The following is a 16,374-nucleotide window of genomic DNA, read 5'->3' on the forward strand; positions in this document are numbered from 1 at the left end:
GAAAGTAACTAAAAAAAGAATGATTTGAAAACGTTTGAAAAAAAATTACTATTATTTGAAATACATGAATAATGTGATGATAGTTTACCGAATAAAATTTTGCATCCCCGATCCTCAGAAAGGAATTTAAGAAAAATATAGTCTCAAAATTAAATCTATTAAAATTTAAGTTAAGAAGTAACCAAAGAAAATTATATGACTTTTGAAAATGGATTTTCATTAATTTTCTCAAATATATATCTAATTATTGAGTTTCAAAAGTAAGAAATTGATAAAATCATTCTCTTTACTTTTCATTGACGTTTTTACCCTTTTTATGTCCATAATCGCCATGTTGAAGTGATATTATTTTCCCACCATGCTTCACACTCTCAACTCTCAACTCTCATCCTACATGATACTTTTCTTCTTTACATACTGGCAACGATTATATAATCGTTTGTTTTGTTGCATGTCATGTGTGTGTTTACTTTCTTTTCGGCACTGAATAGGTGATATTTAGCTCCTCAGTATGAACAATACCTGTTATCTTTCCTCAAATATTTCATGAATAGGCTGTATCACAACCACTATCTCAAACAGAACGACATCTTTTATCACCATTCTTGTCTTTTTCCTTGTCAATGCTGCCGATACTTTTATGTTCGAAAGATTCCAATTTTGGGGGCGGATGAAAATTATTAAAAGAAAAAAATAATTTTTAAACAGCGGATATGGATCAGATTTGCTCAACAGAATTTTGGGTAATTTTTTCATTTTAATATTTTTTTCTTTGTTCTTTTATCGGCGTGTTTTAGAAACCGGTGAAAGCATGTTCGTTTCTTTTGAAACTGATATTTGATTTTCATTTATATAACTGAAATTTGTATATTTATATGCATTTTGTATGGTTACTAATGCAAAATGTATTACATGTTTGGCAATACATTTTGCAAGTTGCAATAGTTTCTGCGAGGATTAAACTTAAAAAGAATTAAATTTGAAAATTCGCTTGAAATTTTTTTTTTTAAATTATTTTCGTAAGTATTTTAATAAAAGGGGATTAATTCTTCTAACTCATGATTTTTCTTGATAAAATTCTTTTCTGAATTCAAGATTGAAGAGTGATTTTTATTGCTGTTTGACATTTTCATATATTTAAATTTGTTTCGAATAAATACCAAATAAAAGAAAAGTTAAGAAATTTTAGCCTGGCTATTAATATTTTCTTATATTAATCTCTAGAGAGAATAAATTATTTTGGTTCTATTCTAAAACTTATTTGTTGAAATATTTATAATTTTTGCAGTTATACATGAAATATCTGGATCATTTTCACTTACAAATTTCTTGTAAAATTAATAAATGGTTACTGTTATATAGAATATATTCATTAAAAAAATAAAAATTTTATTATTTATAAAGTAGCTGTTCCCAAACTATATTATTTTATTAAAATTATTATTGTAGTGTAACATGTTAAAAATGAATTTAACTTGTTCAGATACTAAATTTTTTATTTCTATTGGAAAAAATTTGTATAAATTTATCCTTGTATTCCATTTCTTCAAATTAAAAATGTTTCTAAATGATGGAAATGGTAAGATTTCCATGTAGCCAAGAATACAATAATTTAAATGAAATTAAAATAAAGCAAACAGAATAGTCTGTGATTGATATTTTGTAAAATTTAGATGCATAATAATATTTTGTTAAAATCAAAACATTCTATTATTTCTTTCTTGCTTTGTCAAATGATTCAATATGTATGCTCAAATACCTGAATAGGTTTCATCTGTTGTATAACATCCATTAGGCAGATTTTAAAATCAATGTGTTAGCATGTAAAAAGGTTTTTCTTTTATCCTCTTTGGTTTATTTTGAAGATGCAAGGAATTTTAAAGTAATCTTTATTTCTTGATATTTTACTATATCTTAAAAATTTTTATATGTGTGTGTTAATATTAAGAATTCTTGAAATAACTTTTTATTAGTTTTTGAAATTTTTTAAAATTAAAAATATAATACACTTTTTAAATTTTACTTCACAGTTATTTTATTATAACATGTTACACATTTACTTTAATCTTAATCTATTTTTACATGTCTTAAAAAAAATTTCTGAAATCTGTATTTTGATTTAAGTTAGATTATATGGATTTAATTAGATTGCTAGATATTTCATTTTTCCTTGATGATACATTAAAAAAATGTAAAAGTAAAAAAAGCTTTTTTTAAGATATTCTTTTCAAAAAATATTAATGTTTCTTTAATCATTTTGTTCTTTTCTTAATAGTTTAAAATATATTACTAATGATGATGTCAATATTAGTTTGGATATGTAAAACAAAAATATGGTTTTTCATCAATTCAGGTTTCTTATTTTTTATACGAATTTTTTTTTTTTAAAGAATACAGTAAAGGTGAAATAAAATTTATTCTTTAAAATTTGAAGTAAATGGTGTTATTTATTCCTGCAGAACATCAAATCGAGAAAAAGGATTTTAATTTGTATACTAAACTTGCATTTATTGATTGCTGTTATAAATATAATAATTTGATTTTTCTCTCTTCTTTTGATAGAATTGGGATTTGACATGGAGCACTACAACACCTATTTTCACTTCCTGTTTCATAAAAATTGGACTGATATGGGCTCCCGTGGCTTTCTTTTGGATTTTTGCTCCAGCAGAAATATATTACATGATAAGGAAGAAAAGGATGAAAGTGCCATGGTCAATTTTAAATATTTCAAAACTGGTAATATTTTTATTAAAACATGTTTCTAATTAAATATATATGTGTAATAATTTTTTATAAAACATTAGTAGTTTTTTTTAATTCCTGATACCATAATAAATATATATTCATACTGATCTTCTTTATACAAAAAAATTATTTCCTTATCTGATTCAAAGGTCTAAATAATATCTTTTTTCCAATAATGGAATTTATATTCTTGAATTTATTATAAATTAATATTTGGATCTGTTTCTAAAAATTCCTCGAAACAGTTTTCATTGATAACTTCAATTGTTTTTGAAGGTTATAAATTTGTCACTCATACTCTTAACAGATATCAGAATGTATAAACTTGCTGTTTTTGCTGTAATTTTGCAATGGAGGTGTAATTAGTAAAGTATTATAATGGAACTTGCAATAATATAAATTCAAAAATTGTCTTTCCATTATTTTATAAATATTTTTGAAACTATTTGCCTCTTCTTTTTAACTGCTTAAATATCATGATTTTTTTTTTTTAAGTCTGTTCTAAAAGTACCAGATAATATGGTAGCTTTTTATTAGATCAACAAATGTTTATAAAAATAGTGCATTGACCCAATCCAAATGAGCAGTCAGGAGGAGCATGATTGTGTTGTTTGTAATCAGATTAATATAGAAATTACACAGTTAATTGCTTTGCAACAATATGGAAAGTTCAGTTTTGAAAATTATGTTTCAGTGATTTATGAAAGTCTTTTATTAAGCATTTCTGTTGAACCTTTAAATCCATGTACATAATATTTGTTTCAAAGGCTGGCTGCCTTTTGATTGTTATCATATCGATTCTTATAACAAATTTTAGGTGAAACAATCTATTTGTTTAAAAATCTTTATCCAATATTAAACTTTTTTCTCCTGATATACTTTCTATACAAAAATTAATATAATTGAAAAGCTGATATTAATTGGTCTTTTTATTTATTGCTAAGACACTTTTAAATATACTTTATTGAAATATAATAATGATCTGATTTAATTACTTGCTGATCTTTTTCTAAAAAATATAATTCATTCAAATTAACTTAAGCATATTTATTAAAGATTTGAAACATTTTTTTTTTTTTTTACCATTATGTAATAAATTGAGTGTATTCAATGTTTTAAGAATCAGATGCATTTGATTTGGGTTCTTTCTGAGGATATTATTATAGAAATGAAATTCATTATTACTATTTTCATACTTCTATCAATATCTGATCCTTAAACATAAATATTCAGTTAAAAATTTTTTATTCCAACAAGTAAAAAAAAAAGTTTTAAAAAATTTAGTATTTTAAACAAGTTTTGAAAAATTTTAGGTCTTTCAACAAGTAAACATTTATATTTTAAATTATTGTGAGGTTTTTCATGTTATTATTAGGCCTTATTTTCATTTTTTTAAAAATATGTTGGTATTTTGTTGAAATATTTTATTTAATTTCGGCATTTTTCTTTTCTTTTCAAAGACACTTCAAATGAAATTTTTTACTGATTTAATTTTCATTTTCTCATGAAAATCTCCAGAATTCACAATATATTTACAAAACATTTTCAGAAATCCTTTTCCTGAATTTGTTTGCAGGAAATTTTTGGATTCATTTGTGATGTGATTTTGATATTAATAAGGCTATTAATTTATTGGATATTTATAACAAAAATAGATTCATTAAAAATTTATTACCATCATTATTCATAAGTAAAATAATTCTTACGTAATTAGAAATGAGTTTTTTTTAAATTCTGCTCTGTCAATGTGTATAACCTATTTTATACAAATCCAAATAATATTCTGTGGAACTAGTGACTAAGAAATAATTAAAATTGAATCACCTCATTCTGAAGGTTAATTGGAAACAGATGCAAAGAAGGCAGACCTCAAAAACTATTTGAAGCATTTAATGTAACGATGATTACTAAGAATTACAGCTTTGGATTTTAACATATTAAAGACTGGGACGAATTATAAGCTTTACAGAATCAGGTCTTTACAGAGACTGAATGAAATGCAAAAATCAACTCAAAACATGAATAATAATAATAAATAGACAGAAAGCAATTAAAAAAAGAAACGAAAAGTCATTTTTTTGCAGGGCATTTTCATTGTTGCCACTACGTCTCTCGTCTCCCCAGACGAGTCAACACATTCTTTACATAAAAATAGCTCTTGTATCTAAAATTTATTTAGATTTCCAGATTTAATTCATGTGGTGTGTATTTTACTTCTATCATTTGTACATACATCCAAAAATTTATAGCTACAATGTAAATTTGTTTCTTGTTTTTCAAATAATAAAAACAGAGCAAATCCATTGTTTGCTCAATTTTTTATCACCCATAATTTCTTAAAAAATTCAAAGATACATGATACTGCTTGATGCTTCATTTCTAGAAGAAATTTTTTTTAAAGCATTGATGTATGTAAAATTGTTTATCATCTTTTTACGTTTTAATAATTTTCTTTAAGAATAGTTATGATGACTAATTACAGTGATTATTTCAATTTTTGTCTACTAAATTGTATTTCAGGCTTCTGAATTATGGGTCCATAAATGTGCCTAAAGTTAATGAATTTAAAACAAAATTTTTTTTCCATTAACTTTTTCTTTTTAATGTTATGGAATATTATCTTTCATTTAATATATATTTATTAATCTGAGGAAACCATTTGAAATCTAAAGATTATTATAAGTATTTGATAAAATTTCAGGCTTTCTTTTTTTCAGATTGTTGTGTTCCTCTTGATGGTTCTGTCTTTAATAGACATGATTTATCAAATGGTTCGATTCACAAACACTGATGTCCGTCCTGTTGAATATTACACACCCTTTCTAATTTTTGTAACAATGGTAAGTACAGTGATTGGTTTTTGGATTTCAATAATATTTAGTCATACTTTATTGGTTTGACTTTAATCAAGCTACTAAAGGTCACTTTTATTTCAATGCTCACTTTTATTTTATTAGTGATCATAATATTTATTTTTATTATAATAAAATGGCAATTTGATTACAACAATTCAATGTATAATTTATCCAAATTAAAAAGCTTTGTTGTACAAGATGTCTGCTTTAACTATGACTTAATAGCTAATTTCTAAACCAATGCTTATACCTTTATATTTTCGTTTATACTTCTTATTAGCTGTATTTGGTAAAATTTTCTTGATGCATTTTCATTCTAATCAAAAGATATTGTGCAGTTCAACAACAGAAACTGATTGAGTTATAAAACATTAAATATTATTTTAAACTATTTTAATGGCTCCTCAAAAAAGAAAAAGGAAAAAAAAAAATGCCAATTAGCATGCTTCTGTTTCTCGAGACAATTGATCAGGTAAAAATGAAATTCAAAGCTTTATAATGTGATCATTTTTAGTCAAAGAAGGGATTTTTTTTTCCTTTAAAATATTTTACAATTTGCTGAATTTTACTAATATAATAATTATATTTTGCTGAATTTTATTAATAGTATTAGAGGACTTTATTAAAATGTGAGACTTCATAGTTTTTTTCAGTTACACATTTACTGACTGATGCTATGCCGAATACAATTCTTAATTTTATATAAAACGGTTTTTAATGGGTATACACTCATCCCTAACAGTTTAGAAATTACTTTTTGGGCCATAATTAGAATGGTTATCTTCTATATTAATATTTAATTAAAAAAATTTTGTTAAGTAATGTTTAATCCATGAATGTTTAAAATCTGAGATTATTAAGCTTGTTGTGTCGACATTTTCATTCTTAGTTATATTCTATTTATATTATTAAAGTCTGATCACTTAAATTCAATATTAGTCGCTAATAGATTATAATTATTGCAAATTTTTTTATATATTTATAGTAATATCATATTTCTTTTTATTTAGGCAGCAGTTGCTATCATGATGCTTATTCAACGGAGAAAAGGGAAAATTACATCAGGGGTCATATTTTTGTTTTCATTCTTTTTCTGCTTAGGAACAGCTGGAGGATATTATACTGCATTGCAAAAGACTTTCAATGAAGTATGTGTTATATTTTTGAAGTATACTAAATTTTGTTATCTAAATAACCTTTATCGGGATTTTTTTAAAATTTTGAATCTCTTGTCCATGTTCAATCTTGTGAAACAATAAATAGTCTCTGAAAATTCTAATGAGTCTTTTCATATTAGATTTTTTAACATTTGTTATCTAAAATAATTTTAAAAAAATCGATTAGTTGATTTAAAATGCTTAATACACTTATTGAATAACTGCTTTAAAATTTTATTTATTTTTGAAAAGGCAGACATGAAAATGAGGTTACAAGCGTAAGAATTTTAAGAAATTCCTGCAGTATATTTTATTATTTTTCTTCCATTTTTTTTATGAAAATGTTTGGTTAAGATATAATATTGCAATTTGTTTAATATAGCTTTTAACAAATTGCAAATATCTTGGAGATTTTTTTTAAGTTCTTACTAAATTATTTTTTAATTCACAATTCTTAGATATGCATCTTTGTTACTCTTTAAATTTATTTTCAATCTGTTAATTGTTGAATTTTTGTTGTCATAGACAGATTTTATGTTTAATTACAAATTAAATAAATTTGTTTTAATTTGATCTTGCTGAATTATATTTCAAACTGTTCTAAAACTTTTCTGTTGCATTAGAGATTTATATAATTCCATTTTTAGCTATTTCATTTTTTTGTTTTCATTGGGGTAAAGGCTTAATTGCCATATATAATTAAAAATGTGTTATAGAGTATTTATCCTTAGCAGTATTATTAGATCATAAAATACTTTAGGTGTTCAGTTAAGTGAAATAACTTAGATAAATCTGCATGTTCATAGTTAAATTTTCTTCAATTTCTGTTTTCATGTATGCAAATTTGCCTGGATACATTTTAATTTATTTTTAAACATTAAAATGTGCATTAATCATTTGATATTATTTTTTTAAAAAAAATAGTACATTTTATTAAAAATCTTATTAAGGTTACTTTGATAAACTGTAATATGAATGCATTTAATATATGGCAACTTTTAATTATATTTAAATACTTTTTTTGTTAATTATATTTATTTTTTGTTGCTGAACATTATACATATTTCAAAATTCCCTTTTATTCAATATGATCTTTGTTTTTGAGAATTTAATCATTTTAAATAATTAAAAAAAATATTGAGATTTTTTAAATTGTGAACTTATATATAAATCATAAAGAGAGTATTATTTTGTATAAAGCGCATAGATGAATTAAAGGGAAAATATTTCATGTTTACTTCACCTTGATATTGATTCATAATATGGAAGCTATCAAGTAGTAAATCGAAACAAAACATGCTTCTGCCGTGGGAGGGGGGGTTCTCTTTTAATCCACTTTTTAGAAATACTGAATTTACAATTTTAAATATTATGAAATTGTTTAATTATGTGCAATAATTGATTTTGCTGAAAATGTGAATTCCTAAAGTAAACCTTTTTATGATGTTAGAAAATATAAGTTATTTTATAAAAGGCCAATGTGTTGCACAAAGAGAAAAATCCTTAATTTGAAGACTTTTCAGTTAGTGAAAATCAAATCAGTCTTCTATTTATTCATAGTAAAAAGGTATTTGAGAACTAAAAATTTGTATTTTCTTTTCAGAATTTCAATTATGATAAAGAGTTTGAAACTTTCCAATTCTCTGTGATAGTTCTATATTTTGCATTTTCATTCATCTTATTTATTCTTAATTGCTTTGCTGACCTGAGAGCCAAGCCAAGTCAAATACCCAAGGTTTGATTTTAATAATTTTTTTATTAACTTTCATTTAGGAATATACAAAATTTATATGTGATTCATAATATTTTTTTTACTTTTTTTTTATACCATACTTTTATAATTTTTTTTAAATTCAGTTCTTTTTTCTGGGAGATAATAAAATGTTAGCTTATATAATTTTATTAAAAAATGAAACAACAGTAAAAGACTAGACATTAATTACATTATTTTAATTATTACATTAAAATATCCAATACTTATATAACATTTTTTTCATTTTCACAATGGCCGAATCAGCTTTTTCTTTTTCTGGCCTTCATGCTCAGTTCTGTATTCATTTACACCTTTTAATAACATTCCATGAGCAAAGTATTCTTCAGAAAGCTTGGAAGTGAAAGCTGCTGGGCCAATTAATTAATTACTTGGGGAAGTTGAAGCACTTAATTTAACATTAAATTTAGGATTTGTATAATTTATTTTATTTATTTATTGACTTATTGTATTCTAAAATTTTGGTCAAATTTTCAAAATAAAAAAATATTTTTTTGAATTTATATTTAAAAAAAATATATTTGTGAAATATTAATAAATTCTGGTGATCAGGGGTGTTTGTGCTCCGGGGAAACCCCGGAATTCCAGGGATTTTGAACTTCGATACCCGGAAATTCCGGGGATCGTCGTTCAAAAGGAAGTAGGAATAATAATGAATTATTTATTTTGATCTGGGTAATTTTGTTTGCTTTGAAAGCAGAAAACGCAAGGTCAGTGTGTGTGGTGAAAACTTTTCCTTTCTTTCTCCAAAGGCAGTGATAATGCGTGAAAAGGGGGGAAAAACTTCTTTTTTGTTCTTTCCTTATTACGAGTTATGACTCATTCCCCCTGTTCTCGGACATTCTCTTCTGGATTCTTTTCGGCAAGTAGGCGCGGCAGAAAAAAAAAAGGGAGAGACTTCGTTCGACCAGATGTGCGATCACGTGACCTGGGTTCAAAGGTCTTAATTTTGCAAAAAAAGTAATTCATTGAACTTTTATAATTAGGTCATTCAATACTTCATAATCGTAATTTTTCATTTCTCCCCCCCCCCCTTCTCGAAACTCCAAAATGTCGGTAGTAAGTCCGTAAAAGTTTCCGGGGATTTTTTGGGGTCCCACAAACACCCCTGGGTGATCATAAATAATATATGAAGCACAGATCATCATATTTTTTAATAGTTGTAAATATACAAAGCGATAATATTGTAAAAATTGCTTCAGCAGCTAGATTTTATCTGATGTAAGTTTTATTGATTTTAATTACATTATATCTTTACATGTTCTTATTTTCTATTAGTTGATTAATCAAAAATAACTTTAATATGATTTGATATTATTATAAAATAAAGTTTTTAATTTCTTTGAATAATTGTGACTAAATTATTATTGTATAATTGCTGTTCAGAACATTTCTTAAACTATTAATTTTTCTTTGTTCATTTGAATGAGATTTGTAAACTTTTAAATTATGACATAAGGCAAAATTTCTGTGTTTGAAAAAAAAAAAAAAAAAAAAAAGAATCACTCATGTTTTAAATTTTTTAGTAGTTGTCTAAAGAAATTAATGTTATTTTTTAAAAATATCTTTTTGTATATCTGGTACATTAAAAAGTAAATAATGACTATTTTAATATTGATATTTTTCATATATTTCTTTAAAATATTTCCTTTTTTCCTTTAGAGGCAAAGTCCCGAAGAAAGAGCATCATTTATATCAATTCTAACATTTTGGTGGTTTAACCCGTGAGTATTAATATCAAAATTATTGGAACTTATTCTATAGAGTTTTGTTTTCTAAAATTAAAATACACGAGATAAGTTTTTGCCATGCCTTTTTGTATGCCACACTGTTTTTTTTTAGTGTATTTGTAAGGAATCTGTATTATAAATTTGAATTAACAGTAATGTTGTATCAGTATCATAACATGAAAATTCTGAGGTTATAATAGTTAAATCTGTGAAACTTTTAAAATAGTATTCTTTATAAATACATTTTACTAATTGAATGGAAATAAAAGTGGAAGAATCTTAAAAATTAAGGTAACTAATTCATTGTTTGATTGTGAAATAGAGAGATACCAAACCCAATTTTAAAGCTGTATCAAGGCTAATTCTAAAATATTAAGATTTGCATTGCTACCAAAGGTACAAGGTGTGTGTTAGTTAAATTATATTTATTTAATGTTCAAATGCTCTATATTTGAATCTTTTTTTTTTAACTATATATGCTTACAACTGTATTGTATTTATAAAACTCTGTTACATTTTCTTCCATGAAAATCAGGTTACTTAACTTGTAGCTATGGGACCTTGTAGGTGCCTGAACTTTTTTTTTTCTACTTCACAAATGAATTGATATTTCTAGAACTTATCTTCACATATTTTATAATGAAATTCATGGTGAAATTACAGCATTCGAATGTTTTTGGCCACAATTAAATAAATTATATCTAAAATTATACATATTATTTAAAATCATTTGTATATAATTTTGTTTTAAAGAAACAAATTTAAAACTACCATATATATATTATCGGAAAATTGTTCATTTTATAGTGCAGTATTTTATTAATGTCTGCATGCATATGCAAGACTTTCACCAGAATTTGAGAACTTTAGTATTTGTACAGTGAAGCATTGTAACATCATCTAATGTTGATGAACATTTTGGAAAATTTTATTGAAGTTTGCGATCCTTGGCCTATCTACCATCTTCATCTTTTCCCTTTTATTTATCATTTTTCTCTCTGTTTAATTATTTCATCCTTCTCAAGAGAAAGTGTTCTATAATAGGAACACAATTGTTTACAATTGCTTGACTTGCATCTCCTTTTTGCTAAGCTTTTACTTATTTTAAGTAACCTCATAAAGGTAAAGTGGAGATTCAGATTTATACTTTAAAATTGCCATTATTTGACTCATGTGTCATATTTCTTCCACATTATGTTCTTGGGCTGTTGGTCATCTTCATTTTATATTTACAATTCATACAAATCATTTGATTATTTTGTCATTGTCGAGAATGTGAATGAGTGTGATGGAAACAAAATCGTCCACTTGAACTTGTTTCTACTTTACACACACCCATTATATATTTTTCTATTTCATAGATGTAAATTTTCATATTTCATTTCACATTATTTTGGTTTATAATATATCTGCAATTGATAATTGTTAGTACATCTTACAAGCAACCATATATGTATTGATTTAAAAGACAATACCATATGAATAACCATGTAAAAATCTAGTAACATATTCCAGATATATTTTAATGCACAAATATTATTTTTGTTGAATTGTGTAATTTAAAATAAAATATTTTAACACCAAATATATTTTTCTGCATCTTCTAGAATGGCTATTTTGGGTTATAAAAAACCATTAGCTGGTGAAGATATGTGGGAACTTAGTGATGAAAATAAATCAGAAACTCTTCAAGCTGAATTCAATAAATATTGGATGCCATTAGTACAAAAGGCCAACAGGTAATATCTCATTCATTGGTCAAATTCGTTAATTAAAATTTATTACTTTAAAAATAAATTTGTTTTTATAAATAGCTTTATTTATCCTTATGCTATACATGAAATTAAAATACTTAGGAAACGAAAATTCTCAGTGAAATTCTGGGAATAGATTTGGAATATTAGATATTTATGTAAATCTGGATGGAATTTTAGTGAAATTTTTTTTTTAATTATCAAATCGATTCTGCCTATAATTATATTTTAGTTTGAATCATATTGTACGAGGCTGTTTGATAATATTTGAAATTTTCTAGTAATAGAGGTAATTTCTATATATTTAGAAATATTATTTAGAAAGAGAAAGAATGATTTTGAATTATTTTTCTCATCTTTTCTTCCCACTTTTATTTATGATCATGTAGAAAGTAACATAGGTAATAAATTTGTAGATATTTTTCTAATATTAAAAGAAAATTCTTCTCTAATTTGTTTGAAAGAAACGTTTTGTAATATATTATTTGAACAAATCTACCATAATGGCATGATATCAACTTCAGGTTCAAAGGATTCCAGGTTTGAAGCCTTATTCCTTATACTAAAAATCTGCTTTATATGTAGCCTTTATGTATATAAATTTGACATCATCAGCAGATGTCATACTGTTGATGTGATGTAAATGTTTAGATAGAAAGGTTGCAGCTCAAGTGTTGTCTTCATCATATAACTGAGGCTCAAAATAGTTAGACTCGTCCCAAAATAGCCCTCATGTTGTTTCCAAACAAGATGTTAACATAACTAAGCAAATTAAATATAAATGAAGTATAAGAATTTTAGATGGATAAAAATTTGAACTAAAATTTAATTTATTTCATTTGTATTCTGATCTTAATGCTGTATGATACCTTTCTGTATTTCATCAGATTTAACTTCACAAATTGATATTTTTTAAAAGCTAACTACTTATTCATAATGCTGTAAGGCCACATGATAACTCTAGCTTTTGTATATTTCTCTTTTTTGTAGAATTTATTCACTATTTAAGTTTTATATAAACAAACTAAAATATTAGAGATTTAATGTTTCACACTTATTTCTTATAATTTTTAGTTTTTATTTCATTTCTATATGAAAAGCAAATATGCAACTGATATTTTTGGTCAGACTGCACAGTTACATTTAAACTGTGCTATGTTATTTTAGTGATTTGTTTTATGCTTGCTGTATTTCTTTAACATGGTTAACAAATTTGAGCTTTATATATATATATATTTTCCTCATAGCCATCACAGTGAAGTAAAAGCGTCTCTTTCAAGAAGATACTCTGAAATGCCTAACGATGATTGCACAAAGGTCACAATATCACCAACTGATTATGAAAAAGATATAGCAAAGCTGAGCATTTTGAAACCAATTTTAAAAACTTTTGGTTGGGAACTTTTCTTTACTGGTATTCTTAAATTGGGAGCTAGTGTTATAACATTTGTCAACCCACTTATATTAGAGTAAGTTTTTTTTATGCTTTCAGCTTTTTATTTTTAATATTTGTTCAGTAACAATCAAATATCAAATAAATCTGTACATTACATATATTTTTGTCTTAGTTTGTGTAAACTACCATCTTCATTTTTCTCTCTGTTTTCTCCATGTCTTCAATGCAGATATTAGTTTTAAAGCAAGCAATTGATGATTTAATATGGAATGATTTCACAACACTTTTTATATAATTTTTTATTAACTTTTATTCAGTTATTTTGAAAATTCATGTTATATCCGTTATATAGACATCTTATTAATAATATGAATAGGTGCCAGTTTTATATTTATTTAAATAAAAAAAAAACAATTTTTATTGTTTTAAGAAATTTAGAAGTCAAATTCATTCAAATGCAGAAAATAATAGATGTAACATAAATGCTATAGGTTTAAACTATTTTTCTTAACTGTCATAAATTTTTTGTAAATTTATTAATGGTTCTTTTGATTGATGTGTAGTTATTTCTACCCTCTTTTTATTTATTTAATTTCACTTGTTTCTGATATGTAATCAGTTTTTCAGTCATTTATGATGCATTAAAATTTTTGAATATGAATGCTTATGAATTTTTTTATACTTATGTGGTGTCAATGACAATATACTATTTTAATATTTTCAGAACTTGATTATGAGCTAATAATTTAATTTTGTATGATTAATATTATATTTTGATGAAGTTGTAAATCAAGCTTGATGCATATAAAGTTATATTTCCATAATATTTATAATAATAATTTATAAATTAAAGGCGAATAAATAGTTAATAATTTAAGAATTCCTACTTTTTAGTTCATTAATAAGAGTGTTTTTAAAAGTTGATTTTATTAAATTTATTTACAGTGAACTCATTGCCTTTGTCGGAAGTAATGATCCATTTTGGAAAGGATTTGTTTTTGCTGCCGGAATGTTTATTGCTGCATTGATAGAATCCTTTTTGTCCGGTCAATATGAATACAGAATATATGTGATTGCCATGCGAATACGTTCCTGTATTATATCTGTTGTATATAAAAAAGTATGTGTTCACTTAAAAATGTTCTTTTTAATTATATATTAAATTATTTTTGAAGGAGCCGTTTTATTTTAAAATCTCAGTATGCAACTTAAATCGATTTCAAATAATAGTCCTAATGTAGTCTCATCTCAAATTAATAATTTAATCCTCTCTCTACTTTTCCAACTGTACAAGTTCTATATTGAATGGCCAGTTTCTATATCAGGTGATGGGTGCAGGATGTAAATGAAGACATCCTTAGTAATAACCCACTTTACATCCTGCACCTTTCATTTGAAACAGAAATTGGCCCACCAGTAGGGAACTTACATAGTTGGATTTGTACTGAGAGGTAGTAGGAAAAAATCTCATATTTTAATTGTTACATAATAGCAGATTTCATTTAGACATACTTTATAAAAAAAATAATGATTTTTACTTACATAATTTTTCATAAGCATAATAGAAGCATTTACCCCTTTCATATTGTTGCATTTCATTTGCTGTATATTGCAAATTGCAATGTGTAATATTTCTTCTGTAAAGCATAATAGAATTTTTATTTGTTTTAATGATATTTTTGCTTATTTTAGTATTTATATTTTATATGGCTAAACTGTTTGAAACTGTCTGTTTGAAACTGTCCCTTCATATTGTCTTAACGTATATTTAAAGTATAAAATTATAATTGTTTGTTTTTAAACGTAATTTTTTTTATTTTTCTCTACTCTGCGAACTTCATTCTGATTCCAGTTGAAAAAATAAAATGGTATTCAAGAAATGAATATAGATTTTTATAAAATAAAAAAAAGCTTTGTTTACTTCTTGAATCATATTTTTATATTTGAATTACCATTAATTATCTTCTATTTTCCAGGCACTTGTACTATCAAACTCAGCAAGGAAGAATTTCACTGTAGGTGAAGTGGTAAACTTGATGTCAGTGGATACCCAAAGAGTAATGGATTATGTTCAGATGGTAAATCTCTTATGGTCAGCTCCACTGCAGATAGTTATTGCCATTTATCTTTTGTGGCAACAATTGGGAGTTGCCACTCTTGGAGGTCTAGCTGTTATGATTTTGATGATTCCCCTCAATGGAGTTATTAGTGTATTTATTAGAAATTTCCAGGTAGGAATTAAATTTATAATAAGAGATATATTTGAATGGTTTTTTTTTGTGGTTTTTGATAATACATCAAATTTTTTCACACATATATATATAAGTGTGTGTGTGTAATGATATTTTTTAATATAATTTAAATAGTTTTGCCCATATTAACTTCATTCTAAAATGTTCTATTTCTTGATCCAATTTCCACTTTTTGTTTAACTATTATTAACACACACTATAGAAAACTGATAACTTATATATTTTCTCACAGTCCATGCAAAGGGATAGAAATCATGAAGATGCTTACAACATTCTTTCAGAGATACTTAAAATTCCCTTGCCTAAATTGACATGTGACAGGGAAATCCATATCGGAATCTTATAGTAAAATTACTGAAGAGATACTCTCTGATACTTTCTCTTGTATCACAATGTAGACTGACATATCACTTATCACTTTTTCTCTGCACAAATTATGACTTCCGTGGTGAAATAAATGTGTGTGTTTATTTTAAACAAGGAATACAAACTATTTTTTGCAATCTAATGTAAAACGTTTTTGATATAGCTAGAAACACTTGTGCAATCAAAGTAATATATAAAATTAATTATTGCAGCAGCAGTTTAGCTAAAAAATTTATTATTTCAAGAGATATTTTGATCGAATCTCATTGTTTAATTAATAATGGCTTAACTTGATCTTGTTTTATATAAAAGTAAAGTAAGTTTACATATAATATTTTTTATGCA

At 25.0% G+C, this 16,374-nt stretch overlaps 1 protein-coding gene across 1 annotated transcript in view; it reads left to right on the forward strand.

Annotated features, from left to right (window-relative positions):
- Nucleotides 1-447: 447 nt before the first annotated feature.
- The window catches only part of LOC129989473 (multidrug resistance-associated protein 1-like), a 51,381-nt gene continuing 35,454 nt past the window's right edge, over nt 448-16,374 (forward strand). The window contains exons 1-10 of the mRNA XM_056098036.1: nt 448-743; nt 2,563-2,739; nt 5,466-5,588; nt 6,614-6,751; nt 8,364-8,495; nt 10,194-10,255; nt 11,869-12,000; nt 13,263-13,484; nt 14,357-14,531; nt 15,388-15,642. Coding sequence (XP_055954011.1) covers nt 714-743; nt 2,563-2,739; nt 5,466-5,588; nt 6,614-6,751; nt 8,364-8,495; nt 10,194-10,255; nt 11,869-12,000; nt 13,263-13,484; nt 14,357-14,531; nt 15,388-15,642 — 1,446 coding nt within the window. The 5' untranslated portion in view covers nt 448-713. The remainder of the gene's footprint in view (nt 744-2,562; nt 2,740-5,465; nt 5,589-6,613; nt 6,752-8,363; nt 8,496-10,193; nt 10,256-11,868; nt 12,001-13,262; nt 13,485-14,356; nt 14,532-15,387; nt 15,643-16,374) is intronic.

Source organism: Argiope bruennichi, chromosome 10 (genome assembly GCF_947563725.1).
Source record: "Argiope bruennichi chromosome 10, qqArgBrue1.1, whole genome shotgun sequence".
NCBI classification, from domain to species: Eukaryota; Metazoa; Arthropoda; class Arachnida; order Araneae; family Araneidae; genus Argiope; species Argiope bruennichi.